General features: G+C 28.5%; 1 protein-coding gene across 5 annotated transcripts in view; it reads left to right on the top strand.

Annotated features, from left to right (window-relative positions):
• The window catches only part of LOC129907418 (potassium voltage-gated channel subfamily H member 8), a 153,474-nt gene that overhangs the window by 71,527 nt on the left and 63,003 nt on the right, over window positions 1-18,944 (top strand). For all 5 annotated transcript variants that reach the window (XM_055983619.1, XM_055983620.1, XM_055983621.1 and 2 more), the window contains exons 2-4: window positions 1,715-1,839; window positions 15,497-15,607; window positions 15,872-15,991. In XM_055983619.1, the coding sequence (XP_055839594.1) occupies window positions 1,764-1,839; window positions 15,497-15,607; window positions 15,872-15,991 (307 nt within the window). In that variant the 5' untranslated portion in view covers window positions 1,715-1,763. The remainder of the gene's footprint in view (window positions 1-1,714; window positions 1,840-15,496; window positions 15,608-15,871; window positions 15,992-18,944) is intronic.

Raw genomic sequence — 18,944 nt, forward strand, 5'->3', positions numbered from 1 at the left:
AATTAATTGTTCCTAATTATTTGGCAATGTTTTTGTAAAGGAATTTGAGAAAACAAAAATAAATAGTGGGCGCAGGAAGCAAAATACTGTTGCAAAGTAGGGATTTTTCAAAATTTCAAAAGAATTGCATTAAATCGAAAACCGTAGGGAATTGGGATGAACAAGTTACCAAATTCTGAGAGCCCTTAAGATCCCGTATCAGCATACTTCGTTTGATCCATTACTTTTGGGACACCCTGTATATGGTCATAATTTTGAAAAAAAAAAGATATAAAAAATGTTAATGCTGAAAGTGTTTTGCTTTTTTGCTTAGAAGAAGTAGCATACATTATAGTTTCATAAAAAGTTATTTTCTCAGTTCTCCGACTTTTTTTGGTGGTCATAGGCAGTGCATGTTACTTACATGTAACATGAGAAAAACACATTAGTTTTGCTATTTATTATTTTGGAAAATAGGTTTTTGCTATTCATATTTCTTAGTTGTGATGTTGACCCGATAATACCGAAAAAAAAACATTTTTTAATATTGATTTTCATAGCTTGGGTTCGAAAGGGTTAAAAAAAAATTCTTAAATGTATTTGAGCTCCAATAAAAGTACCCAATTTCAATAAGATCCATTCTTCGAAAAAATAAATTTTCAAAATCCATAGATCGGTTTTTTTTTTTAATTATATTTTTTATAAATAATTTTTTGAAAATCAAAATTTTAAATAAACTTGGTAGCTATGTCATTTTGTAGCAATTAATATATTAATATCTAAGACCAAAATTTCAAAAAAAAGATTCAATGTCCCGTTTACAAAAATTTGATTAAAAAAAAAAAAAAAAAAATAGCTACCAATTTTTTTTAACAGTCCAAAAATAGTTTTTTTTGAAAAAATATATTTGTTTTATATGAATGTTATTTAAGTGGTTTTTTTTTTAAACAATTTTTTGAAAGTAAGAAAATCGTTTGGGAGAAAATGAGATTAACCAAAAAAGGTTCTATGGGAGGAGCCGTTAATAACGACTTAAAAAAAAATTTTTTTCATTAAAAGATAGGCCTTGTCTAAAGACTAATATTTGAATTTTTTAATCAAAATCGTAGGAGCCATTTTTGAGAAAATATAACTTTTTGGTAAAAAAACAAAATAATTCCAAAAATCCCTCCGTACAGGATCCAAAAACTGCTACATACCAAGTTTGAATTATTGAAACCATTGAGAGCACCACAAAATTACCACCCCTATAATTAACAAATCGGATAACTTTTTCAATTGGATTTATTTCACTTAATTGTAGGTATACTTGTCGTAAAAGTAAAGAGGGCAATTGTTAAAAATAAAAGTTTTCTGTAAAAAAACTTATTTAGGTACATACAAACAATTTTCAGCAATTTAAAAAGCAATATCAAGATGAGATTAAATAAATTATAGGTACAAAATCTTACATCATATCACCACCTCTAACAATACAATAAGAGTGTCAAAAAAAGAGAAACTAATTCCCCAGCATCTTATAAATAAATAATTTTTTTTATAGCCCCATTAGGTACTTGAATGTTAGTAGAGGGCAATCATAAAAAAGTCATATCAATTTGTTGCGTTCTTATAATACAACAATACCATAGGTAACATTTTTTCACTAAAAAAACACCTTGCTTCAATAAAAATCCATTAAAATACAAAATTACCTTTCTTATTTTTTTTTCTTTGTTTTTTTTTTCATTTGCAGATTTACACACCCTAAGGAAAGCAAACGGTACTAATACACATAAAATCCAATGCCAGCCCGAAAGGGGCTGTTGGCGCCCCAAAATACATTTTTGGATACAATTGCAACACGTTTCGATGGAACTCGTAAGTATTCTCCATTATACCATATTGTTGCTTGATATTTAGACATATCTACATAAATTCCCTACCCCTCTTTCCAAAATAATGACAAAAAAAGGAACTTATCATTTATTCAAATGAGCAAGGAAAGCAAGGATATGTTCAACAGGTATACTTTTTTTTTATTATTAAACTTCCGCTTGCCGCTGGGGGTAGACATTGAACATAATGCTTTGCCGGAAATAAGAAAAAAAGGAACTTTTGATGGCGTCATGGTGTTGTTCTGATTTTGAATTAGATGTCACAACAATTTTCAACTGTCAAAAAATTATAAAAAACTTGTCAACTTTGGTGAAAGAAAATGTGTTGTGTGAAATCAACTTAAAGGTGATTTTTGGTAGAAAAAAAAACATCATGTCATTTCCACAAGAAAAGAAGCACTCATTTTTTGTTTGGAATAAATCTAAATATACTCAAGTTTTTCTTAGGAAGTTATTATTTGAGTTGATCGAGCAGATTTCCCATAAAAGCACAAATGGAATTATTCATATATGCAAAGTGAGAAGTTTCTTTTGTAAGTTTTGAGGTAGGATGAAGGTATAAGTGAAAATGGAGATGAAACTGTGAAAGTGCCTAGACCCAAAAAACTATAAACAAAAAAACGTTGGGTTATTTTTTGGGTTATGTTGGTATTATTGGGAAATGAGCATTAAAAAGCGTACACTAACGGTCGATTTAGATATTTTAAGTGTTAGAGTATTGAAAAAAGAAAACGCTACGTCAGTGTATTTTAATAAATTACCTATATAAAAAACGTTACCAACAATTTATTCATGAAGTCCATTTTATGTATTTTTATTGTTTAGTTAAGTAAGAATAAATGGAAAGCAGTAGTTAATATAAAGAACATAAGAATATTACGTATAAAAGTGATATCAGTACAATATTTTATAAAATTTAAAAAGAAATTTAAAAAACGAACAATTTTAAAATTTTTCAAAACTAAATTGGTATGCCATTTTTAAAATACCTATATTCATCAACACTTTAAAATTTGAGAAAAAAAAATCACAATCACCGCTTTAAGAAAATTGATTTTTCGAAAAAATAAAAAATCTGATTTTTGAAAAATGTTTACTGACATGTTTTTAACCGTGCCCGCCATAGAACAGTGTTTTTGATTTCTTAATTTCTCGTAAAAGTCTAAGCCATAAAATTTAATACAGAAGCGTTAAAAAAAAACAACAAATTTTGGGATTTATTAAAAATATAATATTTTTAAAATTTTTGAAAATGGTTCGATGAAATATTTTTAAATTTCGTTTTTAAGTTGAGTTTGATTTTTTTTTTAATGGCACACCAGCGTTCTTTTAAATTTTAGAACTTTTTTATATAAATAAAATTTAAAAAACCGCGCTGACGTTTTTCGATTTTTTTTTAATTTGAATTTTTTTGATTTAATTTTACGAAAAAAATAAAAAAAATCGTTTGCAAAATTACAATAACACTTTGTAGGTAAATGTTTTAAACTCCAACTTAAGAATAAAGTTCATTTCTTTTATAACAACGAAATAAAAAAAAAAAACAGTTGGTAGGTATGCCATTAAATAAGGAATAATCGTTTTTGAAAAAATTGTTTGTTCAAAAAAATATTTAAATATTTTTTAAAAAATCAAAAAATTATTTGTTTTCACATTTTTAAAAAAAATTTTACGAGAATTTTAGTTGAAATCGGTAACGTGTTTTAAGAGAAAGTCAGAAATCAAAAAAACGGTTCTATGGCAAGTACATTTATAACTGTTTGCACATACTTTTTAAAAATATATTTCGTTAGTCTTTTTTTTTTGGAAAAAAACAGCCTTTTTCAAGTAATACATTTTGAATTTTTTTTTTTTGAAATTATATTCCGTTACAGCCAATTTAAAGTTTTGTTGAAAAAAAAGTTTCGAACGCATCATACCTATACTCCAGTCAAAGCGTCATTTGACCTTGCGCACAGAGGCACTGTCAGATTTTATTTCATGGATCGATAGGGGTATATTTAAAAGGCTTAACCCCAATTTCTCACCACCTGATCATTCTTTTTAGCGGAGTTATTCACAAAAATGCATTTTTTGGGATATTTACATACATTCTCTTCCTTATATTATTTTCTATCGTTGTATGTAATTTCATTCTATTTAAGTGAGTTACTACAAAATGGCAGCCAGTTTAAGTCAAATTCAAGTTGTTAAAAAACACATTTTATTAAGAAAACTTTTATATTAATAAAAAAAAATCAGATAAATTCAGAAAAACCACATTTTCGTTTTTATTTCGAAAAAAGCTTATATAATGGTTAACATTTTTCTAGCCTATTTTGTAGCCCTCTTAATTTCTGAAGTCGAATTATTCCCAAAAAACGATATTTTTGGGTGTTTTCGCACCGGTTTTTCTTGCGTTCATTTATCAATTGCTCGGTCATCTTTGGTGATAAAGAGTTGTTTTTTTCTGCAAAATGCAGGAAATTAAGAGGGCTACAAAATAGGTTAGAAAAATGTTAACCATAATATAAGCTTTTTTCGAAATAAAAACAAAAATGTGGTTGTTCTGAATTTATCTGACTTTTTTTAGTAATATAAAAAATTTCTTAATTTTTGCCTTAAACTGCCTTTGTCAGCTTAAAGGTTTCCAAAATTCTGTTTTTCGAATCAATACATTAGCTCAATTCTAAGCTAATTTATGGTTCTTTTAAAAAACAAAATAGAAAATCATCAATGTTATCCGTTAATTTTATTTTGATGTACATATTTGAAGATGTCAATTTATTTATTCAAATAACAATATCACTCATAATTTAAGATAAATTCTGTATAGCATCTTGATATGTAGGTACATTATACACATGTAATACACATCCAATCGATATAAAGCTGACAATAACATCCTAATGAGAAACTAACTTCGTTTAATATTCATCTTTTCAATAAATCATCAGCATTGCCAAACAATATTCGTTTGACGTGGATTTTTTTTTTTTTTATTAAATTTCTTATAAACACAAAATGAATTATGTTATTCCAGTAAAGGTACAATTTATAGAACAAAATATTTGAATTTAGTCCAGACAAAATAGACGTATACAAAAGTGCAAACCCATAAATAATTCGCATAGAGCTGAAAATTGGTACAGAGCATTGAAATATCGATCAAAGTAAAATGTCAAAAGCCCCCAAAAGTCCCATAGTACGTATGAAGTTATTGAAGGTTAAATTTTTGTAGGTTTTTCATTATATAACTTTGAAACTAGTGAAGCTTTAAAAAAAAATGGACAGTTTGTAATTTTCTAAAAATAACTTTTTTTCTACGATAGCCAAATCGTTTTTAAAAGGTATCGCGATTTTAAAATGTGTCAAATGTCGAAAATAACGTATTTTTTGCATATTGATATTATTCTTAAACGGTGATTCCTATTGAAAAGCTGTATCTTGAAAAACGATGCTTTTGTCAAATATTTTGAATTATTTAATTTTTCTATAATTAATAATTCTTAATAAATTGACAGTAAAAACTTGAATTTAAATAATATATCAGAAAATTGGTGCCATTTTTTTTATCTTATTCAATGCATTTAGTGGAGGCCTTCAAACATAATTGAACTAGGCTTCTTTTTTCCACAGATATAATTTTTTTTAGGATAGAATAAAAACACAAACAACAAAATTAAAATAAATGAAAAATTATAGGTACTTAATCGTTTATGAATATAAATATTGTCTAAAAAATTAATAATAAATCAAAGTAATAATAAAAATAATAATAAAAATAATTATAAAATATAAACAAAAAATAAAACAAAAATCGTGTTTGAATGAAATGTATTTTTATTTGTAATTGTTTTTTTTTTGTAATTCAACAAAAAAAAAAAAAATAGCTTCTCATTTTTTTTTTCATATTTATCTGTACACTTAATGTTTTTTTTTTATTTGGTTCGATATATTATAATTTTAAAACCATTTATCCTACTTATTGGTTTATCAGTTATTATAATAACCATCAAATCTAAATTAATTGGTCATGGTATTTAAACGCATGAGGTAATAATTCAGCAAAAATGAAAATACAGCATAATACCATATTAAAATCAACAATTAACACATACCAGGATACAGTTAGGAAAAAAAAAAAATTAAATAAACAATTCAATATTATTGCGGTTGAGTTAAATAAATTGATAAATGGAATTTAACTGTCAACATGGTTATGGTTATTATACAAAAATATTCAACCCAAGTATGTTTCTCCATTCAACTGAAAATTGTTATTAAGTACTCGTAGATGTATTAAGATAAATCAATCAATTAAATTTTGTATGCAATTAATTGATTGATTTATCTTTATAACACTACTTAATAGCACTATTAAATACAATGTAATATTAATCTTGGGATTTTTCTATATAGCGATGTTAAGACTAATTAAGAGGTTCAATTTTGTATAAATATATAAAAGTGTTGTTATAAAGAAAATTTCCAACAATTTACATATTATGGAATACAAAAAAGCTTCCTTTCGAATTTTCGAGAAATTTTCAATGAAAAAGTATACGCATTTATTAGAGTCAGTTAAAATGTAGAAAAACCTTGGACCTTTACCTATAAACGCTTCCGGCCATAAAACGGTTTTCTTGAATTCTGGCTTTCTTGTAAATCACTGAAACCATTTTAAGAAATTTTTTTGTGCGAAAGCGTTTTAGTAGCCTTAATTTAAAAATAACAAAAAAAAAAATCAAAAAGTCAATTTTGGTTTTTTATAAAATAGCTATGTACCTATTTCAAAATTTATTTTTGAAAATAAATTTTTTCTAAACGGATCAATGAATTTACTTGGAAAATAATTTATTCAAAATGGCACACCAAATATTTATTTGAAAAATTTAAAAAAAATTTTATGTACCTACAATAAATAATTTTTTTAAAAAACGGCTAAAACAATTTTCAAAAAAAAAAAAAAATTCCTAAAATTCTTTGTAGTGCTTTTTATTTTTGACTTGATAACGTCTTATAAATCGATGAACCATGGCAGCCACCACACTCTCGCACTTTCGCAGTGCGGCAAAAAAATTCAATTAAAAATAAACTATTAGAGATACAAAAATCTCCTATAGCTTATTTGAAAGATAATAACCTAATACAAATGAAGGATTTTTAAAAATTTCGTCATTTAATAGGGTAAACAGGGGTAAAACGGAAAGGTGAAATTTGGGCTAAAATCTAAACGCGAAATCGTAGAGAATTGATTTTTTTGCTATAGATAGATGAGACTAATTTAAGAATAACTGCATTCAAGAAAAAATTCTAAAAAAATTTGAAACTAAACTATTACGTTTTGTTTGTTAGGGCTATGACAAAATGATGATTTTGGGTAGGGAAAATTTTTTTTGACAATTCTAAAGGTGCCAAGTGAAAGATGAGGGGAAAAAGTTAGAGGTCTGACACGGATTTTTTTTCCAACACTCTGCGTTTCAAAATATGAATTTTTGAAAAACACCTTGTTTTTTCGGGGTATTTTTGGGTAGTTTTTGATTTTTAGCTTTTTTTTTTGTAGGTTTTGGTTTTATACATACATGTGCAAAAAATTGTAATCGTTTAGTGAGTTTTGACTGAATAACGGAAGAAACAAGTTTTTAAAAAACACGTTTTTTGACCGTTTTTAACCGATTTTTTTGTTTAATAGATAGATTAATAAAGAATATGGAGTATTTATAGACCATGACCACGACTAAATGTGTGTGAAGTTTCAATCATTTTCGGAAACCAAATTTTGAGATAACGGTATAATAAAATTTTAGAATTCAACAGGTTATAACTTTTGATCAAGAGCAGATAGAAATTTTATTAAACTTTTATGAGCATCCTGATACAATTACCTTTCAATTGGTATAACACACATAACTTTAGACTAACTACAAGCTTCACAATGTTAAATCAAGAAACATGAGAAAAACCTCAAAACACCAGTGGAGATCTGTTGATCATGAACAGCCACCAGTGTGGGAAGAACCGTAATCGCAGTCTAGAAATTCGACATGGTTGACTTTAAAAATTTCTTACTTCTCTTGTAGGCATCTATGAAATAAGATTAATACGTCATATAAGCTTTCATATGGTGCAAAATTTTGTATAGGTTGTCATTGAAAAAAATTGATAAAATAGCTTAAGGACATAAAAATAAATGTTTTTTTGCTTTTTTTAATAAAATTTGATCGAGTTCAAAAAAATCTAGCTCTAGCTCAAGAAATACTTGGCTTTTAAATTGCATAATTTTTTTTTGTAAGCTTTTAAAATAAAAAAATTAATATAATGAGAAAATAAAAAAGGTATTTTTTTTTTAGCTTTTTCTTGTAAATTATGATTGTTTGAAAAAAGTAAACTCTTCAATTGACTCATTTTAAACAAAACCACACAACCTGTTTTCTGACGACGTTATCACGTAAAATCATCGTCCGTAAACCGGCTTTACAGACAACCTCTTCTTTTTTTTTTGATAAACAGGTTAACGTTCTTTTTTCTAATTTTTGTTTCTAACATTGTCAAAATTTTTCAAAATGGGCCGAAAATTTCATGAAATTTAAATAAAAACAAGGTATCAAGAGCAAAAAACTTACCAGTACATCCGATATATATATAGAAATGTTTGTATTATGCGTCTTTTTTCTTTTGACAACTTTTATTAATATATAAAAAATAACAAATCTTAATTTTTTTTGTAAGAGCTGAACCAATTTATAAAGAGTATTGTATAAATTTAGTGTTAAGAAAAGAAATACTGAAAAGTAATTAACTTTTTTATGATTTTAAGCCATTTGATTTTGTGTTTTTGAGATATGGACATGTCCGGGAACGCTTTTTTTTGGGAAATGGAAACTTTTCTTACAGAAACAAATATATATACCTAATTGGTAAATGAGAAAAAAGCTTTAAATAAAAATGTTATTTTGGTTTTAAAAAATGCCTGGACATCAAATTTTCCACCTCCATGATTTTGACGCATACAAACCTTTCATCTCTCAATTTTTTAGTTTTCAAAATTTAAACCTAAAATGAGAGCTCTTGCAACTCAAAAAAAAATCATAAATCGACCTTTGAAAAAAATACATACGTAACTCAATAAGACTGAATTTTAAAATGCATTTACAGTATTCCAAAGTACAAAAAAAATAAAAATAAAAAAAAAAAACATCAAAATCAACACTATCCCCAAAATGCCCTCTGTATAGGTAAGTAAAAGTATCTAACGAAGCTTGACATTGGCAGTAGTTTGTTGAAAACTCTTAACATATGGAATCGATTTAACTCTATTTTATAGGTATACTTTCAAGATGTTTCAAAAAAAAAAAACGTCTCTTTCAGATCAAAAATCTAATGAGCCATATCAAAAAATGACCTCTTGACAAGTTGACAAAGGTCATCCAATTCCAAACTGAATTCAATACCCTTCATTGGTTGTCATTCAAGAAATTTTTACCCTCATATTTCTTTGTAGCCTAACCTTATATTTGAACATCACCAGCATAACTTAAGCGATGTGTGTTGTAGTGTTCCCTTTGGTAGGTTATTGGACCACCCCTCCCAAAAGGCTGTGTGTATTGATAAATTGAAGAAATTCTATCCCTTTTTAAATTTTGTTTTTTGTTGTATGTCAGATGGCAGATAAACTTTCTTTGGAGTATATAAATAAAATAGAGAGTTTTTTTTTCAAATTCAGTTGAAAGAACGTTACACAATGTTTAGTCCTTGATTTATAGTCCTGTATGCTGTTGTTTTCAACTGTACAAAGTTTAAGACATTTTATTTTTTCTGTTAACAATTGAAGGATAGAGCTTTGATTGCTATTTATTAAAGCTGAATGGTTCATTAAATTGAAGAAATGCAGGTCTGTTGGAATTTTGTTTCTTAATCTTTAGAACTTTTTCTTCCATCTTCCTTCTCCATTTCATATATCCTTGTGATTTAAAAAAAAAATTCCTTTGCCTTGAACAAGCAGAAGGAAGTTGTATTTTATTTTAATGGTGAGTACTTTGTCTGAATTGGCTTTCCCTTTTCTTAGTATTTTACAAAATAACAACGCTAAGAAAAAAAAAAATGAAAAGTGAGGATATCCGTTCTTTTAACCATAATTCTTAAGTCAAAATTGATTAAGCAATTAACCCTCCCTTGAACTTAAAAAAAATGGAAGAGATTTCCTTTTAATGATTTTGAATTTGAGAAGATAATCCTCTGCTTTCAAGATGAACCAAAAAAGAATAGAATCAAAATCAATTATAATGGATTTGGAGAAAAGTTTAAGTTTATTGAACATTTTTTTCTAAGTATTCATTTATTGAATTTTGAAAAACAAAAGTCTGAACAGTGTTGGCGGATAACCTTCTACGCATTCCAGTTAAGTTTAAAAAACCTCTTAGATATTGGGATGGCAAAATTAAAAATAAATCAAAAGTTTATATGATTCAAGATATTTTTAACTAAATGACCTTTAGATATGGTTTTCGGGAAAGACTCTCAATGAATTTCTTCTTCAGGTTGTGTTTTAGACAAGAATTGACAGGTAATCATCTTCAAGGTGTTCTTATGAAGAGGTACTTTATTGAGTTCCAAATGGCTTCTAATCAGGTTGTGTACTAGAAAAAAGTTTTTCGGCGAAAATGATTCAAATTTCAAAAGTAACGCGGACACGTTTTTCACGGATGAATAACGATGATCAAGCAAAAAATGCTAAGACTTTTCAAACTATCACCGATTTTCCGCAGAAGCTGTCAAACAAAGAAAACCGAGAAAACCTGCAAACCTGCTCAAGAGTCTATTTAGTTCGATTTTTGTACCTACCTAAGCAATGCTTAAACTCTCGAAAGGCTACTTCAACCAGCTTTTCAAACAGGGCGGGGCTGGACTCAATAAGTTAATAAACATGCAAACATTTAGCAAAAAATATACAACTAATAACCAACAGTGAGACATTGAGCTGAATGCAACAGTGAGACGGTGTTTTATTTACCTACTATTTGTGCATCGCATGCCCGAGCACCATGAATCGGTTTGAAAATTCAACGAAGAAGCATCGAAAAAAGCAGTAAATCTTCTTAAAAAATGCAAACTTATTTATTTAATTTAATTTATTATTTTGTTACGTTCTCTAAAATTTATTAAATAATAAATAAGTTTTTTTCTTTTTAACTAAAAGAGGTGGGACAAAATTATATGGGACTTGGGCCATGAGCGTAGATACATTAAAATAAAACTGTTTTTATGGATACTTAGTGTCAGACCAGGGCACTATTGCACCAACCACTTTGCACTTGGCATTTTGCAACTTTGCACTTCAACTTTGCAAATTCTGTTGCACCAAACTCCAATTTGCAAAGAGGAAATTATTTTTTTGAAAAGTAAAACAAAAATTCCTTCTTTGCATATTTTGCTGTACCAACCACAAATTTGCAAAGCACAAAGTACTTTTCTGAAAAGTGCAAAATTTTGCCAATTTGCAAAGAATTCTTTGATTTCGTTGCACCAAACAAAAAAACTTTGCACTTTCCATTTAAAATTCTGGAAAGTTTTGCAATCAATTGCAAAGACAAAATTTGATTTACGGATGGCCATTTCTAGTGTAAAGTTCGGTTTTATTAAATAATAATTTAAATAAATCGCTTTGAATGACTTTTTGAAGATGAATAGTATAGTAATAATTACGTGAGTGATGTAAAATTAAGAATACATTTTGAAACTAGGAATAATAAACTATTAAGATTATATAACTATGGTTAGTGTGAAAACAAGTTGAAGTGGCTTTGTTAGAATTTGTTGTGTTCTTTATGAACGATGTTCTGCTGTCAAATAGTTACAAATTATAACTTAACCATAGTTCGGTATTATAAACATAAATAAACTATGGTAAAATAAATAACGCACCTCTGCGCTCTACTTCATGGCCACATATAGCTACCTCTAGAATTGCCAACCACCTTACTCAAAATTATGCGTCATTCAATGAATGATTGCAATTCAAAGTTAAAATAATGATATTAGCTGTGTTTTGTTGGCATTGCTATCCGTATCCGCAGTTGGCGTTTACATGCATTACAAAAACAATACGCAACTGCCGATAGGAATAGAAACTTAACCAAGCTGCGGATAGAATTTTGACGAAGTGTATATGTTTAGGTTTTCCTTTCTCTTGGTGCGTACATATACATTTTTGTTCAGTGTTGATATTATGGAAATCCTACTGCGGATAACTTTGCCAAAAAACACGCCTATTGTATTGATATTAAAAATTCTATTATTTTCTTCTTTAAATAAATTGCAGCAACAGTCTAAGTAACAACCAAAAAAATAACAAATGATAAGTACAATAAAATTTCGAAAGATATCATTGTTTAAGTAAAAAAAAGATGATTTCAACCCTTTTAAACAACGAAAAGAAGTTGAAACTATTTACTGCTTTACTTTGCAAATTTTCAAATTACGCAAAGTTCCATTTTTAGTTGGTGCAACACCCGCAATTTTTGCTTTGCAAAAATTCATCAAAAATTGCAAAGTGCAAAGTGGGGAACTTTTAATGTTTGGTGCAACACTTTGCACTTCAACTTTGCAGAAAATATTATTTTGCAAAGTTGCAAAATGCAAAGTGCAAAGTTGTTGGTGCAATAGGGCCCAGTTCACTGTTATAGTAACAGTGAGACAATTTAGTTTATCAGGAATATCAATTTGATTCTATTCGAATGAATTTTTTTATTCAGTTTGAGTACCTATTCAAACTGAAAAAAGCTATGAAGCTACCTAAAGCTTAATACTCTGAAAACTTTTTGAAATATTTACTTAAAAAACGTGTCCCACTGCTGGTTAGACCTTCCAATTGAAATTAAAAAAAAAAAAACATTTTTGCTTTATTTTGAAAAATCAATTTTTGAAAGAAAGTTGATTAATCCTTTCGAATTTGTATGTGTACGTGTCAAATAATAATATTTAAAGAATGGCATAACCTAACCATGTTTTTTTTTAAAGTTTGCAATGATTTAAATAAATAAATTTCAGAGCTGTAAAAATATCAATTTAAAAAAAAAAATAAATCCATGTGAAATTACAAAAAAAAAAAATTGGACTTAAAAAAATATTCATGGCAACTGAAAAAAATTTGCAATAAAAAAAATTTTTGTACTAAAAATATTTTGCATAAAAAAAAATGCTATTGTAACTGGAAAATATTTGCACTGAAAATAAAATTTTTATTGCAAATAAAAATATTTTGCATTTCATAAAAGAAAAAACGCAATGCATCAAATTTTTTTTAATAATAATCAAATTTCTTACATTTTTTTTTTGGCCTTGCATAAGGTTCAATATTACAATTGAAATAGCTAATGTATGCTCAATAAGCCAAAATTGTAAGAAATTCGACGAATATTAAAAAAATAAAATGCACGACTTTGTCGCACGAACTTGCTCTTAGAGTTAAAGTTGCTTAAATTTTTAAGAAATTTTATAGAAATTTGGAGAAAAAATAAATTTCGTTTTTTAAAAAAATAAAATAAAATCTAAATCAAATTGCCCTCCAAAACATATATGCAGTTTTGATTGATATATTAAGATGCATTTTTAGACAAAAAAATTTTCAAAATTATTAGAGCCGTTTAAAAAAAAAAACTAATTTTTTATAAATCATTTTTTGGGAAAAAAGTTTTAAAATAAAATTGGTATGCCATTTTGTAGAAATAACTAATCAGCATCTAAACACAAAATTTCAAAAAAATTCAATGTCCCGTTTTCGAAAATTTGATTTTTCAAAAAAAAGTTTTCAAATTTTTTTTTTAAATCCAAAAATTATTTTTTTGAAAAATTTATTTTTGGTTTATATTTAAATTATATAAATGCTTTTTCACAAAAAGTTTCGTTGAAATCGAATAAGCGGTTTCGGAGATAAACGGATTTGAAAAAAACCGTTCTATGGCAGGTACCATTAATACTGATTTTCAAAAAAAAATTTTTCATTAATAGATAGACCTTAGCTTAAAACTAACATTTGAATTTTTTAAACAAAATCGTTGGAGCCGTTTTCGAGATATTTCAATTTTACTAAAATCAGTATATGACAAGTACCGTTATTTTTGGTCCAAAAAAATTAATTCCAAAAATCTCTCTGGAGAGTCACCAAATAACGCTACATACCAAGTTTGACATTAATCGGTCCATCCGCTTAGGCTGTAGCTCCTTATACAGACAGACAGACAGACTGACAGATTGACAGACAGACAGACGGACTTCCGGAACCCACTTTTTTGGCATTGTCTACCATCGTAATGTCATGGAAAAATGTTATCTCAACTTTTTTTTTTGTACGAATGCATAACTTGATATACATATACAAGTAAAAATATTTAATACACACATTTTGCATTCAATTTTGTTTTCAATGCAGAAAATATTTTATTTTTGATAAATTTTTTTTTTTTAATGCAAAGTATTTTTAATTCCAATAAAATATTTATTTTGAAGTTGTAGGTAATAACATTTTTTTAATGAAAATTATTAAAGTTGCAGAAATATTTTTTTTAATCCAGTTGCAATAAAAAAAATTTTTAATTCAAATTTTTTTCAGTTGCAATAAATATTTTTTTATTCCAATTTTTTTGTTTTTAATAAAAATATTTTGTAATAAAAAAAAGGCATTAAGAAAATGATTTTTTTCAACCATGTTTTTAGGTAGGTATAAGAAATATAATGACATATTTCAAACCGTAAAAAAAGATGTTTTTGTAATTCAAAGAAGAGTATGGTAATGTGAAGAAAGGATTAAAAGATCTTCATTTCTCTTATGGTGTTTTCGTTTGGTAAAAAAATCAATTTATTTTTTGATGTAAATCTGTCAAAAAAAAAAAAAAAAATTTGATCTGTTCAACTACAATTAAATAGTCGCAACAACATTTTTTTGACAGATTTAAATTCAAAAATAAATTGATTTTTTTACCAAAAGAAAACACCATTACAAAAAAAAAGCTGATCATAGTATTTTAACTTTTTTGTAATGTACCTATTATAAAAAAAAGCCCCACACCGACAGCTAGACAACGACGTCTTAAACTGTGATTAAAATGATCTAATTCAATTTTTAATTTAGTACCTATTAGAAACAAGTAATATCCAAAATTTGTCAAAACCTGTGTCAAAACTTAAAACCATTTCCATGTCTCTGACAACTAAATACAAAATGACTGCAAATACTATGTAGAAACTTCCACCACATTAATATTACAAATCAATTACATATTATCATCAATTCCTTAATCCAATATCCAACGCAAAACTTACATCCCATTACCCACACACGTATAATCCATCTATCCTGATTTCTATGATTTCAATAATGTGTAAATCGATAGATACTTCATTTATGTCATTATATTGCCAAATGGTATAGTAATCTCTATTGTTCCCAAAATGAATGCTTTCATGCATTCCAAATCTTCTTGAACTAAACCAATTATTGAGAGAGTTCAGTTCATGGAGAAATCCTCTTAGAATTTTAAATAAATCCGTTTTCAAAAAATTACATAATGCATCTTAACTTTTTTTTTTACACAAAAAACACTAAATCTACAAGAGATAAAAAAAAATATATATCCTTTCCCTTTCTTGTCTCTCATTTTCAGATTCAAATTTTGTGCTGGGAAATGCTCAAGCAAATGCCAATCCAATTGTTTATTGTTCGGATGGCTTCGTGGAGCTAACAGGATATTCTCGGGCCCAAATAATGCAAAAAGGTAAAAACTTTTTTTTTCGAAATCCAATTTAAATGATTTTTTTCTTTTTTTATTTCCTTTTTGAGATCTTCGTTTTTGTTGCCTACATCTTCTTAAGTTTTGTCAATTCTTCTAATTTTTTTTTTTTTTGCTTTACCTTTTTTCGAGTTAAACTTGACTACCTGGCAAAAAGTTTTTGATATTTTTTTTTTCTGCAATGTCGTTGATGTTGTTGTTTGGTTTTGTTATCTCAAAAACCTATCATTAACTTTGCTTTCGTTTCAGGATGTTCATGCCATTTTCTATACGGGCCCGAAACGAAGGAGGAACATAAATTACAAATTGAGAAAAGTCTGAGCAATAAACTGGAACTTAAGTTGGAAGTTATTTTTTATAAAAAAGATGGTAAGTACAGGGTCGAAATATGATTATGATAAACAATGTAAATTTTTAAGGGCCCCTAAAACACTTAAACTCACTCTCCACCGATTTAGACCGAATCAAAAATTGCTAGAAAAATCTTAAATTCAAAGCACCCATGAATTCCATTCTCCGATACGTTTCGATACGACCGCGAACGAAGAACAAACGTAGGCGAAAAACTTGTAGTTCAAGAAAATATAAAATACCAGAATTCAGTTGGCCTTCAGAAATGGAACAATACAAAACGATAAAACTTGCTGACTTTTTCTGAAGTCAAATGTTGTTGAGTTATGTGGGAGAGTTGTGATTAGTTTTAGTTTGAAAGTTATTTCATACAAAATTTTACGAGTATTTCGTAGTCATGGTTGCAAATCTTTCCTTGGAATCTTTACATTTTATCTTCTTAGATCCTTCCTTTTTTTTTTGGTGAGTAGCTATTATTCAATATTACTCGTTTTTCGATGATGTCGTGCAATAGTTTTACATGAATTCCATTTCTGCTAAACAAAAAGTATAGTTTCAGAAGTAAAATTTGTATATTACCTTGTACCTTTTTGTTCCAATTTAATGCACACAATGTGGTGCACTCTTGATATCCATCTATATTTTTGGCTAACAACTTAATAGTTTGGCTAATTTTTATATCTTTAGGCCCACACCATAAACTTTCGTTTACCTCCCTAAAAACTATCTTTCCCTATTTTTTTGGGCTCAGTAATTCGAGCTAAAAATTTTAACAATAGTGAACTAGCAAGCTCCATAACTTTCATGACCATAATGGTTTGTTAAGCCTAGAACATACTTGGTGAAGAAAGTCGTGAAGTGAATCCATACATTTTTTTTGTCCCCCGTGAACGTTTCTGTGAACTTTCGTGGTGGAAAAAAAAATGGAAAGTTTTGCTTCACGACGTGAAGTATTAACGGGAATCTCTTTCACTCGTGAATCTACTCTCTTTTGGCCAGATACTTACATGAGCATGACGCGTCGCCGTTATATTTGGTTCCGACTTAAATTCAGCAACATAGAGCCCATTATCAAAGTTTTAAATAAGAGGACCCAGTGAGCCTTTTGATCGAAAGGAAACCTGATGTGACTGTCACTCACTTTTGGCCTTGCCTGATAAATGATATTGGATTTATTTTTGGAATAGCTTTGACATGTAGAGACGCTGAATTGTATCCTTTGCTCAAGGCAGGAGCAGTCGTCTACTTAGTGCCGACTTTTTACTAGACGATTTTCGCCGTGCGGTGAAGCCGTTTTGTAATTCGACTCGACTCGTTTGAACGTATGCCTCAGGTGACTAAAGTGACAATCCACAATCCCCATAAAAGAATCCTAGTCGACTTTAGCCTTGCGAAACATTGAACGGCTAAAATTAACTTGTGAAAAGTCGACAAAACAGGCACCTTGAGCTTTATGGGAGCTGTAACGAGTTTAATTAGCTAAAGGCCCCTAGCAAGTCTCTTACTCAATGGGATTTCTTAGAATTTCACTCGGTCGTGTCCTATTTGCCGTTGTATTATGTTAGAAACGTTGAATTTTGTCTAGGAAAACCATTAGGTGTTTAATTCGCCTAGCCCAAGTAACAATTTGGCGTGAATCAGGTCCATTTTTTCAATTTAGCAAGCTATTGTATAGGTTTAGTTTAAAACATGCTTACGCAAGTTAACTATTTTGGAAAAAAGAATGACCCCTTAAGATATCCTAGATGTGTTGAGAGGAAGCCTTATAAATTTCAGTTCAAAAAGGATTTTTTAAGACCTGGAGTCGAATCACGGCATACGATTACGATCATACGTTATCGTTTCGATTATTGCTGTATCTATTTAATCAGTAGAAAAAAATAGGGACAAATAGCGACTATACGCTAACGAATGTATGCTGTGATTCGACCCCTGTTTGAACCGTTCTAAGAAAACCTTGTATTCTCAAGTAACAGAAAGCCTCGTTACATTGCTTACTTACAAGAAACCTCTTGCAACAGGTTGTTGAAGATTCTGCAGAAAGACCTCCATAAGGCCATTTAACGCTGTTCGTCACAAACTATTATCTTGTGGATTACCCGTGAAGGAAAGTTTTGAGGCATTTCGGTTATTGCGCCAAAAAGATTTGTAAATATAAGACCTGTCCTTCATCTTATAGAAGCAAAAAAATAGCTTGCATTGAACCTTATGAAAGCTAAATTGTTATTGTTACTTGGAAGGTCACCTAAGAACTCTTAGAACAGCGCGGCGCACCAAAAATTTATTGTCTTGATTGGGATACTGCTGCGCAGTTGCAGAAAAAATTTTCTAGTATCTCTTTCTCCTCTGTAGCCTTAGAAGTTTGACAATGTGCATTGTACGATATACCGGTTTAAGCTGCCAATTCAACTTTCAGTAAGTGCCTTGTGATGTATTTCCAACAAAAGAACTGTTTGTTTACCCTAATCTATATCAAATGTTGCTCTTCCTTTCTTCTATTAAATAATATCGACGATAGAAAAACTTCTTTGAGCACATTTTTTTTTCTTTGAGTACGGGCAGATTTATAGTTAGCAAATACTCTAAATAAATTTACCAAAGGCTATCATCTCTTGCTATTTTTGTCCGTTTGGAAGTTTTAGATCAAAGTTTGTCCATTTGAGTTCAGCCAATAATAGATAGAGAGAGAAGTAGTTTCAATACAAGAAAAATTTGTGCTTTGTTTCTCGACATTCAAACAGCTTTATAGGGAGAATCCTTCGAAAATAAAAGATTTCCCCAATCATTTGGAACAGTTTAAACGAATCTAATCAGCCTGTGGGTTTAGCGTTGATCTTGAGTAACTCTGATTTGGGTGATCTTCGCTAGAAAAAATTTTGTTTTCCATTTGTTGTTGATGACAGTTTTCAATATCATTTTTTGCTTTCTTAATATTATCTTGATATTTTAATTCCATGTCGTCTCTTTTAAC

The sequence above is a fragment of the Episyrphus balteatus genome, chromosome 1, assembly GCF_945859705.1.
Source record: "Episyrphus balteatus chromosome 1, idEpiBalt1.1, whole genome shotgun sequence".
In the NCBI taxonomy this organism is placed as follows: domain Eukaryota; kingdom Metazoa; phylum Arthropoda; class Insecta; order Diptera; family Syrphidae; genus Episyrphus; species Episyrphus balteatus.